Raw genomic sequence first — 15,174 nt, forward strand, 5'->3', positions numbered from 1 at the left:
TGGCAGTAGTGAGTATAACATGGCGAACTTGCATCCAGCCCCTTTAAATGATAAGGCATTCGTTTTATACAGCGCTTTTCCAGACTCACAAAGTCGCTTTACAATTGCAGAACACTGCCCCAAAACGGTCATTGACCTTCCGTCTTTCCGTTTGCCAACAGTTTCATGAGCTGTGGTTGCTGGACGTCGCCACAAAAAGCTGTTTCTGCCGCTGGCATATCTGGCAACAGGAAGTGTTTAGTTTCTCTGAGCAGAGCCTTGATATTTCAGCCACAGGTGGATTTGTTATAGTCACTGCACTGAAACCCACAAGCTTAAATATATGATGTCTTTGCTGGAGAATAAAACAAACCTCCCTCTCCCTGGGTACAGCTGTGCTTTTTGCCTTTTTGTGTGACCTGTATTTGTGGTTTCTGTTCCACATTGTTTTACTGGATACTTTTGTACGTCTTTGCCGTGTTTTTGTGGGGTCCGGCGGATTTTTTTTACTGCAGAGAGTCCATAATGGTCCTGAAGAAAGCAGCTTTTAAAAGTAAACCACAGCAGGATCAGAGGCAGACCCCACACTGGACAGATTTGAAGAGCATAGAGTCCACACAATAGTTCCAGGGGTATTCTTCTCATTTCCTGAAGCTTTAGCCACGATAGTTGTAATGTTCCCTTCGATGCATATTTTTGAATACATTCTTCCACTGCACATCGCAACCCATTTGAATCAGGATGATATTGCGTTGATATCGCACCAAAAAGACTCACTTACACGCACACTTCTCCCCCTTTAAGATACTTGATAGAGTTGAGCTTCCTCACCAAAGAAGATCATTTCACACATTTACCCGTGGAATTAGGCTGCCTTTTCTAATTTACCTGTCAGGATGCTGTCTGTTGGAAATATAGGCTTTCAAAAGAACCAAAGTACCACCAAGGATAGGAATGTGTTGGGAAAGTTACCAATGTATTGACCGTGACCAGCGATTTCAGATGGAATAATGTGGCTACAGCGCCTTTAACTGTCTTTCACAAAGACAGCCTTGAATGCGATCCTCCGTGGCAGCTGTGGCGACACAAAAGTAGCTTACCCCCGAGTGTGGAGAGGATGAATAATGGCTGCATATGGCGCTTTGAGAATCTCGACGTGCTCGTAAAATGCACGACTGAAGCTGTTGGTTGTGGAAATGATCGTTTCTGATTAAGATGAACAACGAGGAAGAAGGATGGAGTCAGTTGAAACTATAGAAGTTCATTCACGTGGCTGATGAGTGGGTGAATCAGGAGTGTGTGTGGCATAGCAGGGCTGTGGGGGGGGCAGGTGAGGCGTGCGGATTAGCCTGTTAGCAAACAGCGCCATATGATTCACACATAATCCCCCTCTGTGAAGTGACAGGAGGCCGAGCCGCCTGTCTTTGCCTGCGATATTAATATCCATACTGTATATACTATATGTGTGTGTGTGTTTTCAGTCTCCACATGTTCACCATTTCAAATGCCGTGGTGCCCTTTCATGAAGGATGGAGCCTTGAAACGACAGACTTTGTACTTTTAGGTCCATTTGCACTTTAGGTTGAGCAAACGTAAATGATGCTCTTAAGTTCATACCATTTGTGAACACAATCTGGAACTATATTGTTGTTTTTTTATTCTGTACATTGAATCGCCAATTTCATAATCAACTAAGTCATAATGTTATGAAATATGAATTATGTGGCTTTATGATGATTTTATTATTCCTTTTGTATACTTTGTTATAGTTAATTATTAGATTATATTGATGTTCTCCAGTTGACTGAGGCGGATTCACTCCATTTGTGAAACTGCAGAAGAAAAAGACCGTTGGCTGTGAGGCTGAACTAGTTATTCTTTGTTTGTCTCTTGTGTTGTTTCAGTTTTCAGTTTCAGTTTTCTTGTTTGTTGCTCATCTTTTTCGAGCCCTCTTTGATGCCTACTCCAATGGCCTTGCCAGAAACACCCAGTAACAAAATAACAAGAAGATTTAAGGAATGCTCAGTATTTGTTCTAACTTTGGAGGCTCAGATGTGAGACAACAGCGCAGAGCTTTGAGCACATGTTGCTTTTCTCTCCTAATCAGCTGACGGTGGCGTCTCCTGAACAGCTGAATGGATTGATCTTCATCACTGTAGTGACGAGGTCTGTAGGTTTGCCTCTGATCACGAGTGTGCAGGTGTGTCATGTGATCTGCTGCGCTCCTGTTTGTACTGACGGCTCTCTTACCACATATACAGTGCCTCTCGTAAGTATTCATACACCTTGAACTTTTGCACATTTTGTCATGTATACAACCCTAAACATAAAGATTTTATTTTTATTTTTTTACTGAACGTTCACACACAAGTAACAGACAACTGTGAAGTGAAAGCAAAATGATACATGATTCTGTTATTTTTCAAAAAATAGAAAAGTGAAAAGTGGGGCGTGCATAAGTATCATACAGCATTTTCTGAGTGCATTAAATTGCCTTTAAAATTTTCTAATGACTCCAGAATGTTCACACCTTGGCCTAACCATTAAACAGAGGCACCTGTGTGTAATCTACTCTCAGTATAATTTCAGCTGTTCTTTCAGGCCCTCAGAGCTGTGGTCAGAGTGTATTGGTCACTGAACAATATCATGAAGGTCCAGGAGCACCAGAGAGGTCAGGGATAAAGCTGTGGAGAAGTTTAAAGCAGCATTAAGTTATACAAAGATTTACCAAGATTTAAACATCTCCCGGAGCAACTGTTCAATCCATCATTCAGAAATGGAAAGAGTAAAGCACCACTGCAGACTTACCAAGACACGGTCGTTCACCTAAACTAACAAACTGAACAAGGAGACACTGGTCAGAAATACAACCAACTGCCCCAAGATAACTCTGGAGCAGCTGTGAAGTCCTGCCGCTGAGTTGGGGGAATCTGTACATGGGACAACTATAAGTCGTATCTACACAAATCTGGCCTTCATGGACGAGTGGAAGAAGAAAGCCATTATTGAAAGGAGGCCATAAAAAATCCTGTTTGAAGTTTGCTAGAAGTCACATGGAGGACACAGCTCCATGTGGAAGAAGGAGCTTTGGTCAGATGAGACAAAAATTGACTTTTTGGCCCAAATGCAAAACGTTTTGTATGGAGCAAACCTGACACTGCTCATTGTCCTGAGTGCACCATCCCCAGTTTAAAATATACGGGGGGGAGCATCATGCTGTGGGGCTGCTTTTCCTCAGCGGGGACTGGGGAGATTGTAAGAATAGTTGTGAAGATGGATGGAGCCAAATACAGAGACATTTTGGAGGAAAACCTGCTGGAGTCACAAGAGAACTGAGGCTGGGGCGGAGATTCACCTTCAGCAGGACAATGACCCTAAACACAAAGATAAATCTACAATGGAATGGTTCAATAAAAACATATTAATGTGTTAGAATGGCCCAGTCAAAGTCCTGACCTAAATCCTATTGAAAATCTGTGGAAAGGTCTGAAAACTGCTGTTCACAAACGCTCTCCTTCTAATGTGACAGAGCTGGAGTTGTTTTGTAAAGAGGAATGGGCTAAAATGTCAGTCTCTACATGTGCAAACCTTGTAGAGTCAAACCCAAAAGATTTGTGCTGTTATTAGAGCAAAAGGGGGTTCCACAAAGTATTAATTCATGCTGCATGAATACTTATGCAAGCCCCACTTTTCACTTTTCTATTTTTTGAAAAATAACAGAATCATGTATCATTTTGCTTTCACTTCACAGTTGTCTGTTACTTGTGTGTGAACGTTCAGTAAAAAAATCAAAATAGAATCTTTATGTTTAGGGTGAAAACATGACAAAATGTGCAAAAGTTCAAGGTGTATGAATACTCACGAGAGGCACTGTATACAAGCTCCTCTGTCCACACACATCTTAGCGACATGTAGCACTGTCTGCCAACGCTCAAATTGCCTTACCTACCATCTGTAGCTTGTTGTTGAACTGTTTCCCTGCGAAGAAAGGCCCTGGCCTTGTGTCTAAAACCTGAAGATCAGGTTCAGAATCTATGACTCAGACCTGAACTCTAACGCCACTGCTGCCCCCGTCCTGACTAGAACCAGGAAATAGGACCACATTAGTCCAGTGCTCAGGTCTCTGCACTGCCTTCAATAGACTGTAGATGGTCTCATGTAAAGAGCTTTGTGACTATGTCTGTGAAAGGCTTCTCCAAAAAACAGCTCTGCTTGTTACAAGTCTCTTTATGCCAACAAGTCATTTTTTGCCGACCAAAATGAGACGAAAACTTAATCAAAAGTTGTTCAAGACTGGGGCTAAAATCTCCAGACAGAAATCATTCAAACTTCCAGTGACCTCATGTCGTTTAAATTCACTGCCAAAGGAACAGCTCTGAGCTCTGTTTATGAAGAAACATGAAGCATTTTAAGTTGACTAAATACATTTTAAATTTAAAACTGGACAAACATGGAAAATAATTATGTTTCAATTTTGACTAAAACTAAATTAAAATATGTGTCAAAATGAACCCTGCCCCAAAGTATGAACCATCTCAGCTCTGACCCTCAGGGAGAGGTCTCCTGCTGGTCCCAGAGTCAGGACTAAACACAATGAGGTTCTGTTTCACTTTTATTCAGCTTTTCAGATATAGCTGTGAGTGACAATGAATGATCTTCAGGTTTAATGTCATGAATGAATGATTTGATGGACTCCGTGTGACTGGACACTGGTCTCTCCGCAGGCACATACGTGACCCAGGTGACGGCCACTGACGCAGACGACCCCACGTACGGCAGCAGCGCTCGCATCGTGTACAGCATCCTGCAGGGACAGCCGTACTTCTCTGTGGACCCCAAGACCGGTGAGTCGGCCCCTCCATCACACACTCAGAGCTGCTGGAGTCCTGAGAGTTCATTTACAAGTTTCTCCTGACAGAGCAGGGTTTTTCTGTTTCAGTGCCATGGAAATATAACGTCACTAGTTCTTAATCAAACAGATCCAACTTAAGGGTCATCTGGAGAGTACAGTAACAAACATCCAAAAGAGATCTCTGCAAATGAACTCTTCAGAGAGCTGTACGTGACTGACATCCACAGAAGATTAGGAAACTTTGATTTTATTTAAAGTTTGTTGATTGAAATAAGGCATTTCATGAAAGCAGACTGTTGTTTTCCAGTAACACAATCTGAATAATGAAAAAGCCAAGTTTAAAATTCTGGGTTTAAGTCATGAACATATAAATATATGCACAGAATGGACTCGTGACTTCTGCTCCCGTTATTTTCAATTATTATACGCCTCTTCACAATGCAAGTAGAACGCTCCACTGACTTGAATGGGATTTTCCAATGATCTACTGGTCATTATTAATAAATAAATAAATAATAACAACCTCTGCCAGTGGTAACGGAGTTCGTGCTTGTAACAGGTCTTTCATGTCACTCCGTACGTAGCAGTCGAGGACACTGGTTCTGTCCCCGTTACTGTGAGAGGAGTTGGGGAAATTGCTCATGAAGTCCGACTTTCCACTAACCCAGAGATTCACCACCATTCCTCCTTTCCAACTTCTACTAAGCTAGGCTAGCAATAAGTAGCTAGCCTAGCTGCTACTAGGGCGAACCCTAATGCTCCGTCCACACCAAACTCGATTTGGGGCCTCCAAAGCGTCAGGTTTACATTTAAAATACATGGAGGACGTGCCTCCGGGGGGCGTCAAGATGTCCCACAGCGCGTCACGCGCCGTGTTTTGAGGTTTTTCGCGCGTGGTGAGCTTTTGACGCCTCCAGGGCGTCGAGCGCGGCCGACGCTCGAGTTGAGAAATGTTGAACTTTTTAGAGAAATTTGCGAGCGTCGACCAATCAGGAGCTTCCTGCCATAGTGACGTACGTTGTAGCTGAGCCACCGGGGCAGATTCTATGCCGGCCCCACAGATGTAAACAAGTCACAAGTCACAAGTTAGCTCAGTTAGCTCGCATTGAGCTCCGGTTTTCTCCCATGACAACAAGCATTAATAACGTCAATGAAGCCGTAAAGACATAGAGCAGCTTTATGACGATCACACACTGAGCCGCTTTCACGCATTTGTGGTTTGTTGCAGACCTTTAATCAACAATGAGATGTAGCAGGTGTATTTTTCAGGCAACAACTGCTTCCAAGATGCTACGAACTCACTCTGAGCGGCCAGAGCGTCTGACGCTCGGTGACATTTGTGACGAGCGTCTGACTTCAATAAGCACAGGCGTCCAACAACGGGCGTGACGCGCGTTTTTGACGCCCAAATCGAGTTTGGTGTGGACGGAGCATTAGTGTTTCGCCCTGTCGGTACTTATTTTCCCGATAGTGACCAGTGTTCTATACATTATCCCTTACATGAGGGATGAGGGTTTCACACAAATAAATAGACTTTTGAAGATAACATGATGGACAGTCACATGTTAAAAACATGACGTCTGTGTTCATGGAGACTTTAATCTCAAAGATAATGGCTCTTTCTCTTCAAGTGCACTTTCAGCTCTGTCAGGGCAGCATTTTATAAAATTTGTTCTTAATGTTTTACCTGAAAAAAAAGGAAAATAACAAATAATAGTTCTTTGCCAACCGCTCTGCCCAGAGCAAGGTCTCCCTCAGTCTTGGATTTCAGTATTATTGTCTTTATGACAGAGCTGAGGACTTGTTTGCTGTTAGTTGACCTTATACTGGAAAGAAAAAGTTTGTATGAATTTGTCTTTCATTATGTGCAAACTGTAGCATATTTCAGGACAATGTTAAACAAAAAGTTTGCGGCTGCGTCCAAATCATTTGGACGTTTCATTCCACATTTCTCTGGATCAGTCGCCAAGTTTAAGCTCATTCAGGTCATTTAGAATAATAAGGTCATGGTCATCGCTATGGCAACACCATGAAAAATATCCGAATCGGACCCAGTGGAATTTGGTCCAATGTTAATTTCATCAACTAATATATTTTTAGTCAAAGTAAATTGAAAGTCGTTTATGAGTCTAAAACTAAGAATAAAATGTCCAGATATTTTGTATTCACTAAAATATGACTCCCCTCCTGGAACCGCCACCTTAACGTGGTGGAGGGTTTGAGCACCCGAATGATCCTGGAGCTCTGTTGTCGGGGGCTTCGTGCCCCTGTAGGGTCTCCCATGACAAACAGGTCCTATAGGTGACGGGTCAGACAAAGAGCGGTTCAGAAGCTCCTTATGAGAGACCGACAGGCCCGGTTAATCGTGAGGCCGTCCTCCCGTGGACCCGCCACCTGCAGGAGGAGCCGTAAGGGGTGGTGTAATGTGATTTCGGCAGCTCCAACAGCTGCTCCCACGACCCGGCAACGGACAAGTGGAAGAAAATGGATGGATGGATAAAATCTGACTAAATAAAAAATGAATAAAGAGACTTAAATCGTCCAAACAGACAGTTTGAAAGACCATCATATCATTTCAATTCTCTTCCAAAGGAACAAGTCTGCACTCTGCTCATGTGGGAAAATCTCAACTAAAGTTAAATTACATTTTCATGAAGAGACTAAAACTAAACTAAAATATGTTGTCAAAATGAACACAGGTTTGGTCGTTTAGGTTAACATTTTAAGACTGAATGTAAGCAGATTTAGGTGCTTAGTTGACAACATGATCCAGTTTATTCTGCAGTCACCTTTACGTAGTCTGGTAGGTTCTGATGGTACACAGTTGTAAACATTTCTCACCCCTTGCCGAGTCCCTCTTGTTTGCCTGTTCTCTCTCAGACCATCCCCTTCCCGCTCAGCTCCTCGTTGGGCCGCGGTCTCCTCCGCTGTCCGCCCTCCAGGTCAGCGCACGTCCACAGCGCTGCTCTCGAATGCTAAGGTCCACAATGAAACGATTTGTCAAGCCTTATCGGAACAGAGGAGCTGTGACTTTGAACACAAGCTGGAACATTCATGAGGGATGGGGGGGCTCTGAGTGGGCAGCAGGTGCAGGACCAGTTCAGGCTAAAGGAGTGGAAGGACCTTGATGTTTTTCCTCAAGGAGAAATGTGTTTCCAAATGTAGACTTATAGCTTGGGCTGGGGTGAAGGTGTTGCCACGAGACATTTGGAATGAGGAGGATTTTTGTCACATTTCTGACAGTCCAGCTGAAGCATTGGAGGAAATGTGTTGTTAATGTGTATTGAATCAGCTTCTATTGTTTCATATTTGGATCCATGAGCTGTCATAACCTGCTCTTCTCTGAGTCATTCATGCAATTCACATACTGTATAAACTCATCATGAGCTAATGTCATTCATAACTTCACAAATAGGAGGAAAAATTGATAAGTTGGTTTTCACTGACGTAAAAAAAAAAAACATCCCCATCATAAAATGGAATAGAATGAAAGGTGTTCTGAGAGCTTTGGGGACTCACTGTTTGCTTGGCCCCGTGGCAAGAGTAAAAGCCCCAATCTGGCACTTTGGTGTGAAGGTTTGCTCACACCTGTCCTAGTCATTGCTCTCTTCAGGGTGATCAGATTTATGACCAGACACAAGTAAGGACACATGTCGGTTCTGCGGCATTTTGAGCTTATTCACAGATTATGAAAGTGTAGTCTCCAAGCTTTCCCAAGATGTGCAACACATGGACATCTCATAATATTTAGAGAACCTGTAAACATTTGAAGCTACCCTCTCTGGATATTTCTAACCAGAGAAATCGGTCTCTAAACTTTTGGGCTGTTCTCACCTCTCTCTGCTGCCCGGAGTGACAATAGGGCTCATGTACATTTCATTTTGATAAGCCATACCTGCTCCCCCCGTAAAGCTGTAAAGCACAGGGGGGAGAAAAGGCAAAAAGCAAGAAAAATGTGCCATCAAGGAAAAAACAGGTAACAGGTATGTGAATAATTATCCTTGCATAAATCCACTTCCCATAGAGCCTACCTCTATCTCTACAGCAACACAAGGACAAACTAGCAACATTATCCCAACACACACACATATGACCAGAGGGAAAGAAGAACACACCGTCTTAGCTTACAGCACAACAATGGCCTCATCAAAAAGCAAACAGACACGATGACACGCCCCCACGGCTTGCGCTATTTCTCCAATAAAACAATACTTTTTCAGCCTGAAAATTAAAGCTTTTAAATATACCAATACTGTGATCTAAAACATGGTGAGGCTTCTTCGTGATCTCAACTGAATGATTCTGCAAAAAAGTGAAAACTCTTCTGTCTCGATTTGTGGGAAACTGAGTGAGCCGACTTGTGTCCCTGGATTCCACGGCGGGGCACATTTATTCACCTCAGCCAAACACATGAGAGAAGAGGCCACGTTGCTAAATGTCAGCAGCCCAGCTCGCACCATAGCCTCTGAACATCCAGCCTGTCCCCCACTATTGTCTGGGATTTCAGTAGTTTGCAGGGCCACTGTGCTCCCCGATGATCCAGACCTGCCCACTCCTCTCTCTCCCAAACAGGGCAGCACTGATTTCATCATTCAAAACACTGTGTTATTTCGGTCACAAACATTTTCTTTCATGCATAGAAACACTCAAAAAGCAGCCCTGATGTGTTGGAATAATGTAGACCTGACCCAGCCCTCCCATCCTTTGCTGCTGCCTATATCAGTGAATCACTAAATTAAAGCAGTTCCAACATCAATAAAACACACTGGAAAAGCAACAGTGAGCGGTTTGGGCTCTCCACAGGTAAAATGGGTTACAGGTGATTTCCCAGACTTCATGATTCAGTGGTGTCTGTGTTGGTCTTTCTAATCCCTGCTGTCTCTCCGCTGCGCTCTGTATTCATAACCTGTTGGATCTTCCTCCAGGGGTGATCCGGACAGCGCTGGCCAACATGGACCGCGAGGTGAAGGACGAGTACCAGGTGCTGCTCCAGGCCAAAGACATGGGGGGTCAGCTGGGGGGGCTGGCCTCCACCACCACCGTCAACATCAGCCTGAGCGACGTCAACGACAACCCGCCGCGGTTCGCCAAGAGTCAGTGACAAATACCCACAGTGCTCGGGTTGTTCCCATTCAGCTTCAGGGGCGTGACGGTGCACAGGGGGCATTCGGGTTTGAGCACATGGGATTGTGTCGGAAACAACAATAACTTTATGTTCTGTTTCTTTCTTTATTATTAGCATTTTCTCAATGAGCTTCATAAGGTCCTTGTCCCTGAAATGGTTTAACGTCTATGAAGTCGATAGTGCAAAGCAGTAATCAAAGCAAAAGGCAATGATTTTGGAGAATTAATGTTTAACCTCTTAACCCCGGTCTTGACCAAGATGTGTAACTGTCTGGTCTTTGTGCGTGCCCTCAGTCACGCAAGAAGACCACAGATGTTGTTAGTATTTGGCCTCTCCAAATGTATTCCTATAGCTCTAAACAGGGGTGAAGCTGGAAGCGACCACGCTCTTCCTCGGGCACAAAAACCAGACAGGTACGGATCAACTCGTCTAGGTAAGAACATACAGTATATCAGCATGGGAAAACGGTGGCCTGTTCCTTTAACTCAAATAAAGTTTTAAGTTTTAGTTTTAGGGCGATGTGAAAAGATGTGAGGGCAGCAGCGCTCTCAGTGCGTCTGTAATAACCGCAGTCGCCCTCTCACTAGTGGCGCAGGCAAGATGACCGTCTCATTTGGAGCAACGCTGTCCTTGCGTCAGGTGGAATATTCTGAACAATTACATTTTGCAAGTTTATTTTCTGTGGGGTTTTTTAACCCAAAAAATACTGAACCGTGCCCTCCGACTAGTGGAACTGAACCGAAATGTAATTCTATTTAGATGCACCAATCTGCCAGCCATTTTCAAATCAGAGAGCTTTAGGTCTGGTCTAGGTCTATGTCAACACGAAACCCACCAAAAGAAAGATTAGACTCTCTTCTTTCTAAAAAAAAAAAGTTTGTACCTTTCCATTCTTTAGTAATCGTCTGTGGAAAGTAGGTGGAATCACCCAAAATGGTAGTTTCTGACCAAAAAGAGAAGAGAAGAGAAAACAAGCTTTGCAATGCTGCTACTTCCTGACTCAATAAAATAACTTGTAGTTCTTTTATTAAATACAAGAACTTGTAGTTTTTTCATTAAGCATGACTAAGATTTTAACACCAGACATGCTCAAGGCTTTGCTGCAGCTGTTCCCATTGAAAAACCTAATTGACGTCTATAGCCGTCATTGGCAGTCCATGAGTTAACTGATACCAAGAAACCTTCTTAAAATATATATATAATAGTTATTCTTTAACAGGATTTCATAAACTAAAATACTTTACAAACACTTGACCTCTCAGTGCCCAATTTTATTTTATTAGGCCACTTTAGATAATTCTATCATAGTTTCTGACCCAGCCTTGATCAGTTGCCGCTAGCTTTAGCATGCTGTTGCTAGCTTTAGCATGCTCCTGGTAGCTTTAGCATGCTGTTGCTAGCTTTAGCGTGCTGTTGCTAGCTGCAGCATTTTGTGTGGCGATCAAAAATACATTCACGGACTCTGAATTCTCCAGATTCTTAGCTTCTAAATGACATACATCATGTCCATATTCAGTATCGGATATTTGTAGCCAATACCCGATATCGTATTTTATCCAGTATCGGCTTTGAGTGTCCCTACATTCTCGTGTTACCGTTACGCCCCTAACACCGATGCTCAAGTCCAGCGAGCGTCAGTCCGATGTTTGGTTCCTTTTGTCCGTCACAGGCATCTTCCACCTGCGGGTGCCAGAGACGGCCCCCGTGGGGTCGTCGGTGGGCAGGATCCGCGCTCACGACGCCGACACGGGGGACAACGCCGTGGTGGAGTACGCCATCGTCCCGGGAGAGGAGGGAAGCATGTTCGAGATGGTCTCCAACGGGCAGGACGGGGTGGTGCTGCTCAAGAAGGTACACACTCTAAACAAATCACTAAAGCAGACGCCACAGTAGATTCAATGAAGACTCAAACATGTGCAAAGGGTTTAGGCGAGGTGCTGTGGGAGAAGAGGGAAATTGAAACGTTATAGTTTTAGTTTTTAAATAACAATGCAATAGCATAACAACCTATACCAAAACTAGTCCTTGTCCTAAACCCCGCCTCCTCTTGTTCCAGCATCAGCCTGCTCCGGCCCTTTTGTCGGCTCGTGACTTCCACTTTGTAAATAAGTCTTTGCTCCGAATGCTAAGCAGACTGTGTTTCTCCTGGGGGGGTGTTGCTGACAGCGCCGGTCTCCGTGTGTGGAATACTTTTCTGCTGGCCGCGCTCCAAACCCATTCTGCCTCTTAACCTTTCATTGAACCAGGCCATTACAACAGATAAGGCGGTGTGCCGAGTCAGCCGTCGGTCTCCCCCCCTGACAATAGAGTGTCTCTGTGAGTCGGGACGAGGGCCAAGGAGCTTGATTTAGGAACAGAAACACAACAATATGGCCGAAGGGAGCGCTAACAGTGAAGAGCGGACGCCTTTAATGGCTCCATTTTGTTCTTTGGCTCGTATAAAGAGGTTGTGTCTTTTTTATGGACTTCTTATCGGCCTCTGAGGAAGGACTTTAAATGGTTTCATCTGCAAAGCACGTTGTGACGCACTTGTGTATGAAAACATGAATAAATAAAGTTTGATTTGAATTAGGTGAACAGAAAAAAGACATTTTGATGTAATATGTTTTGTTTTTAGTTTCTCAGGGGAGATTTTGGATCTTGTTTTGTTTTCAAATCAGTGAAAACGTCAGTACAAAGTCAAATTTAGCATTTTTGGGGGGGTAGGAGAGGGGGGGTCAAGACTCCACAAATCAGGAATAAAAATTACAAAAAATCCATCTGAAAGACTCTTCCAAATGTTGTCATGTCCAAACCTGTAAACCAGAGGTGCCCAACCTTTTTTGACTCAAGATCCCGAGATCTACCAGTTCAGTGTAAACACGGCAAACCCACACACACCGTTTCCCGCAGTAACTAACAAGTTTTCTTATTGTCACACTAGACATTATATCACAAACCTTTCCTCTCTCAAACACACATAGACACAATATTCTCACAGTTGGCAGTTTGCAGAGTTTGCTGTAGCACCAAGCTGCATGATGGGGATGGGGATTTGGTGACTATGAAAATAACTCATATAGGAGTTGTTTTTAAGTCGATTTAAATAGATCTGTGTGTGTCTTCTGCTCTCCGCTCAGCTGTGAAAAGTGGGCGGTGCAGACAGGCAGCCTCAAGTCTGATACAACACTGCCCAGAACAAGCTGCTCTGTGGAGGAGATGATGCTCGGGTTATTTCAATTACTCTGCCCGATCCCGTCAGACCTTGGACGCTCAGCAGGAAGGGCCTGGTCGGTACTTGGATGGGAGACCGTTTGTAAACATCAGGAAGCCTAGTGAATGGAGTGCATGAGTGAGTGGTTGGTGGTGGTCGGAGGGGCCGATGGCGCAGACTGGTTGCCTCGCTTCTGTCAGTCTACCCTAGGGCAGCTGTGGCCACAATTGTAGCTTCCCACCACCAAGTGTGGAGTGAATGAATAATACCATGTAAAGCGTCTCAGAGTGTCCAAAAAGTGCTATATAAAACCAATGCATTATTATTTTTAAGTGTGCGCGGCCGGGAGGACGGGGAGGACGGGGCGGCCGGGAGGGCGGGGCGACCGGGAGGACGGGGCGGCCGGGAGGGCGGGGCGACCGGGAGGACGGGGCGACCGGGAGGACGGGGCGACCGGGAGGACGGGGCGGCCGGGAGGGCGGGGCGACCGGGAGGGCGGGGCGGCTGGGAGGTCGGGGCGGCCGGGAGGGCGAGGGCGGGGCGACCGGGAGGACGGGGCGACCGGGAGGGCGAGGGCGGGTCGACCGGGAGGACGGGGCTCTTGCGGAGGCACTGGACGCCATAACTATGCACAAATAGTCACAGTGACGCTCTGATTTCGCTGAGTTTGCTTGATTTTGTGTCAGTATTGTGATTGCGAAATCCTGTCTTCTTCTCTTGACCAGTAGACTGATCGACTGATGTGCACCACAGCTCTGAAGTGTGGAGTCTGTTGGAGCTACTAAAGCGCAGGTGTTGTCAGAGTGGATAAAGTTTTGTCATGTGTGCACATGTGCCTGAACATCACCCGCAGACTGTGGCAGCTGGCGTCTTCCTCAAAAGAAATGACCATATTTGGCGTACAGAGTGTTGGGGGGATTCTGTGCGTCGCGTGGATACCAAACATGTCAGTATTTGTGAATAGATACATGTGTGGGAAACACACGGCTACAATGGAGTCAACAAATGTCATGAAGAAACTACGTACGGGGAGAGTAAAGCGTGACATTGAACTAAGATGTTAAGGGACAAAACTCGCAGCTAAAACCTCAACATTGATCAACGTGTTTAGCCTCAAACCATTTTTCATACTTTTGCTTTTAATCAAGGTAGACGAAAAAGGAAAGATAGAAAGTCCAAACAGTTTTCCCCGCTGAGCCTTAAGCACCACGGACAGCGCTCACACTGAGACCAGGCCACACAGTCTCCTACAGAAGTTCTTTTGCAGGATTGTGACAGCCTCTAAGAGTGGCCGTAAACAATAAAAAGCTCCTCTACAGTTCTGTGTAAATGAAGAACAAATACATTTACGATGGCATTTAGGGCTCTGAGCGTTTCCACTTCTTATACTCCCCTCAGAGGGACACTAAAGGCTGTGAATGGGACATGCATTACGACAACATTACTGCCTCATGCAGGTTTAACAAGGGGAACAGTGTAGGGCTCCAGACAGAAGATTTTAGCTGTTGTCAGATTGTGAATTTGATGCTTTGAATCAGGGATGTTCAATAACTTGAGTTGATCAGTTATTCTTTACTGTATTTACCTGCTGTCTGTGTTCTATAGGTTCAGAGCAAAAAGAAAAGAAGAAGAAGAAGATCTTTATTTATATAAAAAAAAGTTGAAAAGTTATTTTCAAGCAAATGTAGAAATGTGAAAAGCCTTTGGTGAGCTACTGGTTTGCAGATCCCATGTTCTCCAAACCAGTAGCTCCAAGTCATAGTCAAAAAGAAGCTGTGATTATTTGAATAATAATAATAATAATAATACATTGGTTTTATATAGCGCTTTTCTGGACACTCAGACACTTTACATCGCACTATTCATTCACTCCATACTCGGTGGTGGTAAGCTACTATTGTAGCCACAGCTGCCCTGGGGTAGACTGATGGAAGCGAGGCTGTCAGTCTGCGCCATCGGCCCCTCCGACCACCACCAACCACCACCAACCACTCACTCACTCACTTCATTCGTCAGGCTTTCTGG

General features: G+C 44.5%; 1 protein-coding gene across 2 annotated transcripts in view; it reads left to right on the forward strand.

The window, feature by feature from the left end:
• The window catches only part of LOC306973224 (cadherin-12-like), a 129,698-nt gene that overhangs the window by 68,015 nt on the left and 46,509 nt on the right, over window positions 1-15,174 (forward strand). For both annotated transcript variants that reach the window (XM_079570116.1, XM_079570117.1), the window contains exons 5-7: window positions 4,704-4,823; window positions 9,757-9,924; window positions 11,626-11,807. In XM_079570116.1, the coding sequence (XP_079426242.1) occupies window positions 4,704-4,823; window positions 9,757-9,924; window positions 11,626-11,807 (470 nt within the window). The remainder of the gene's footprint in view (window positions 1-4,703; window positions 4,824-9,756; window positions 9,925-11,625; window positions 11,808-15,174) is intronic.

This window comes from Gobius niger (assembly GCF_951799975.1).
Source record: "Gobius niger genome assembly, chromosome: 13".
NCBI classification, from domain to species: domain Eukaryota; kingdom Metazoa; phylum Chordata; class Actinopteri; order Gobiiformes; family Gobiidae; genus Gobius; species Gobius niger.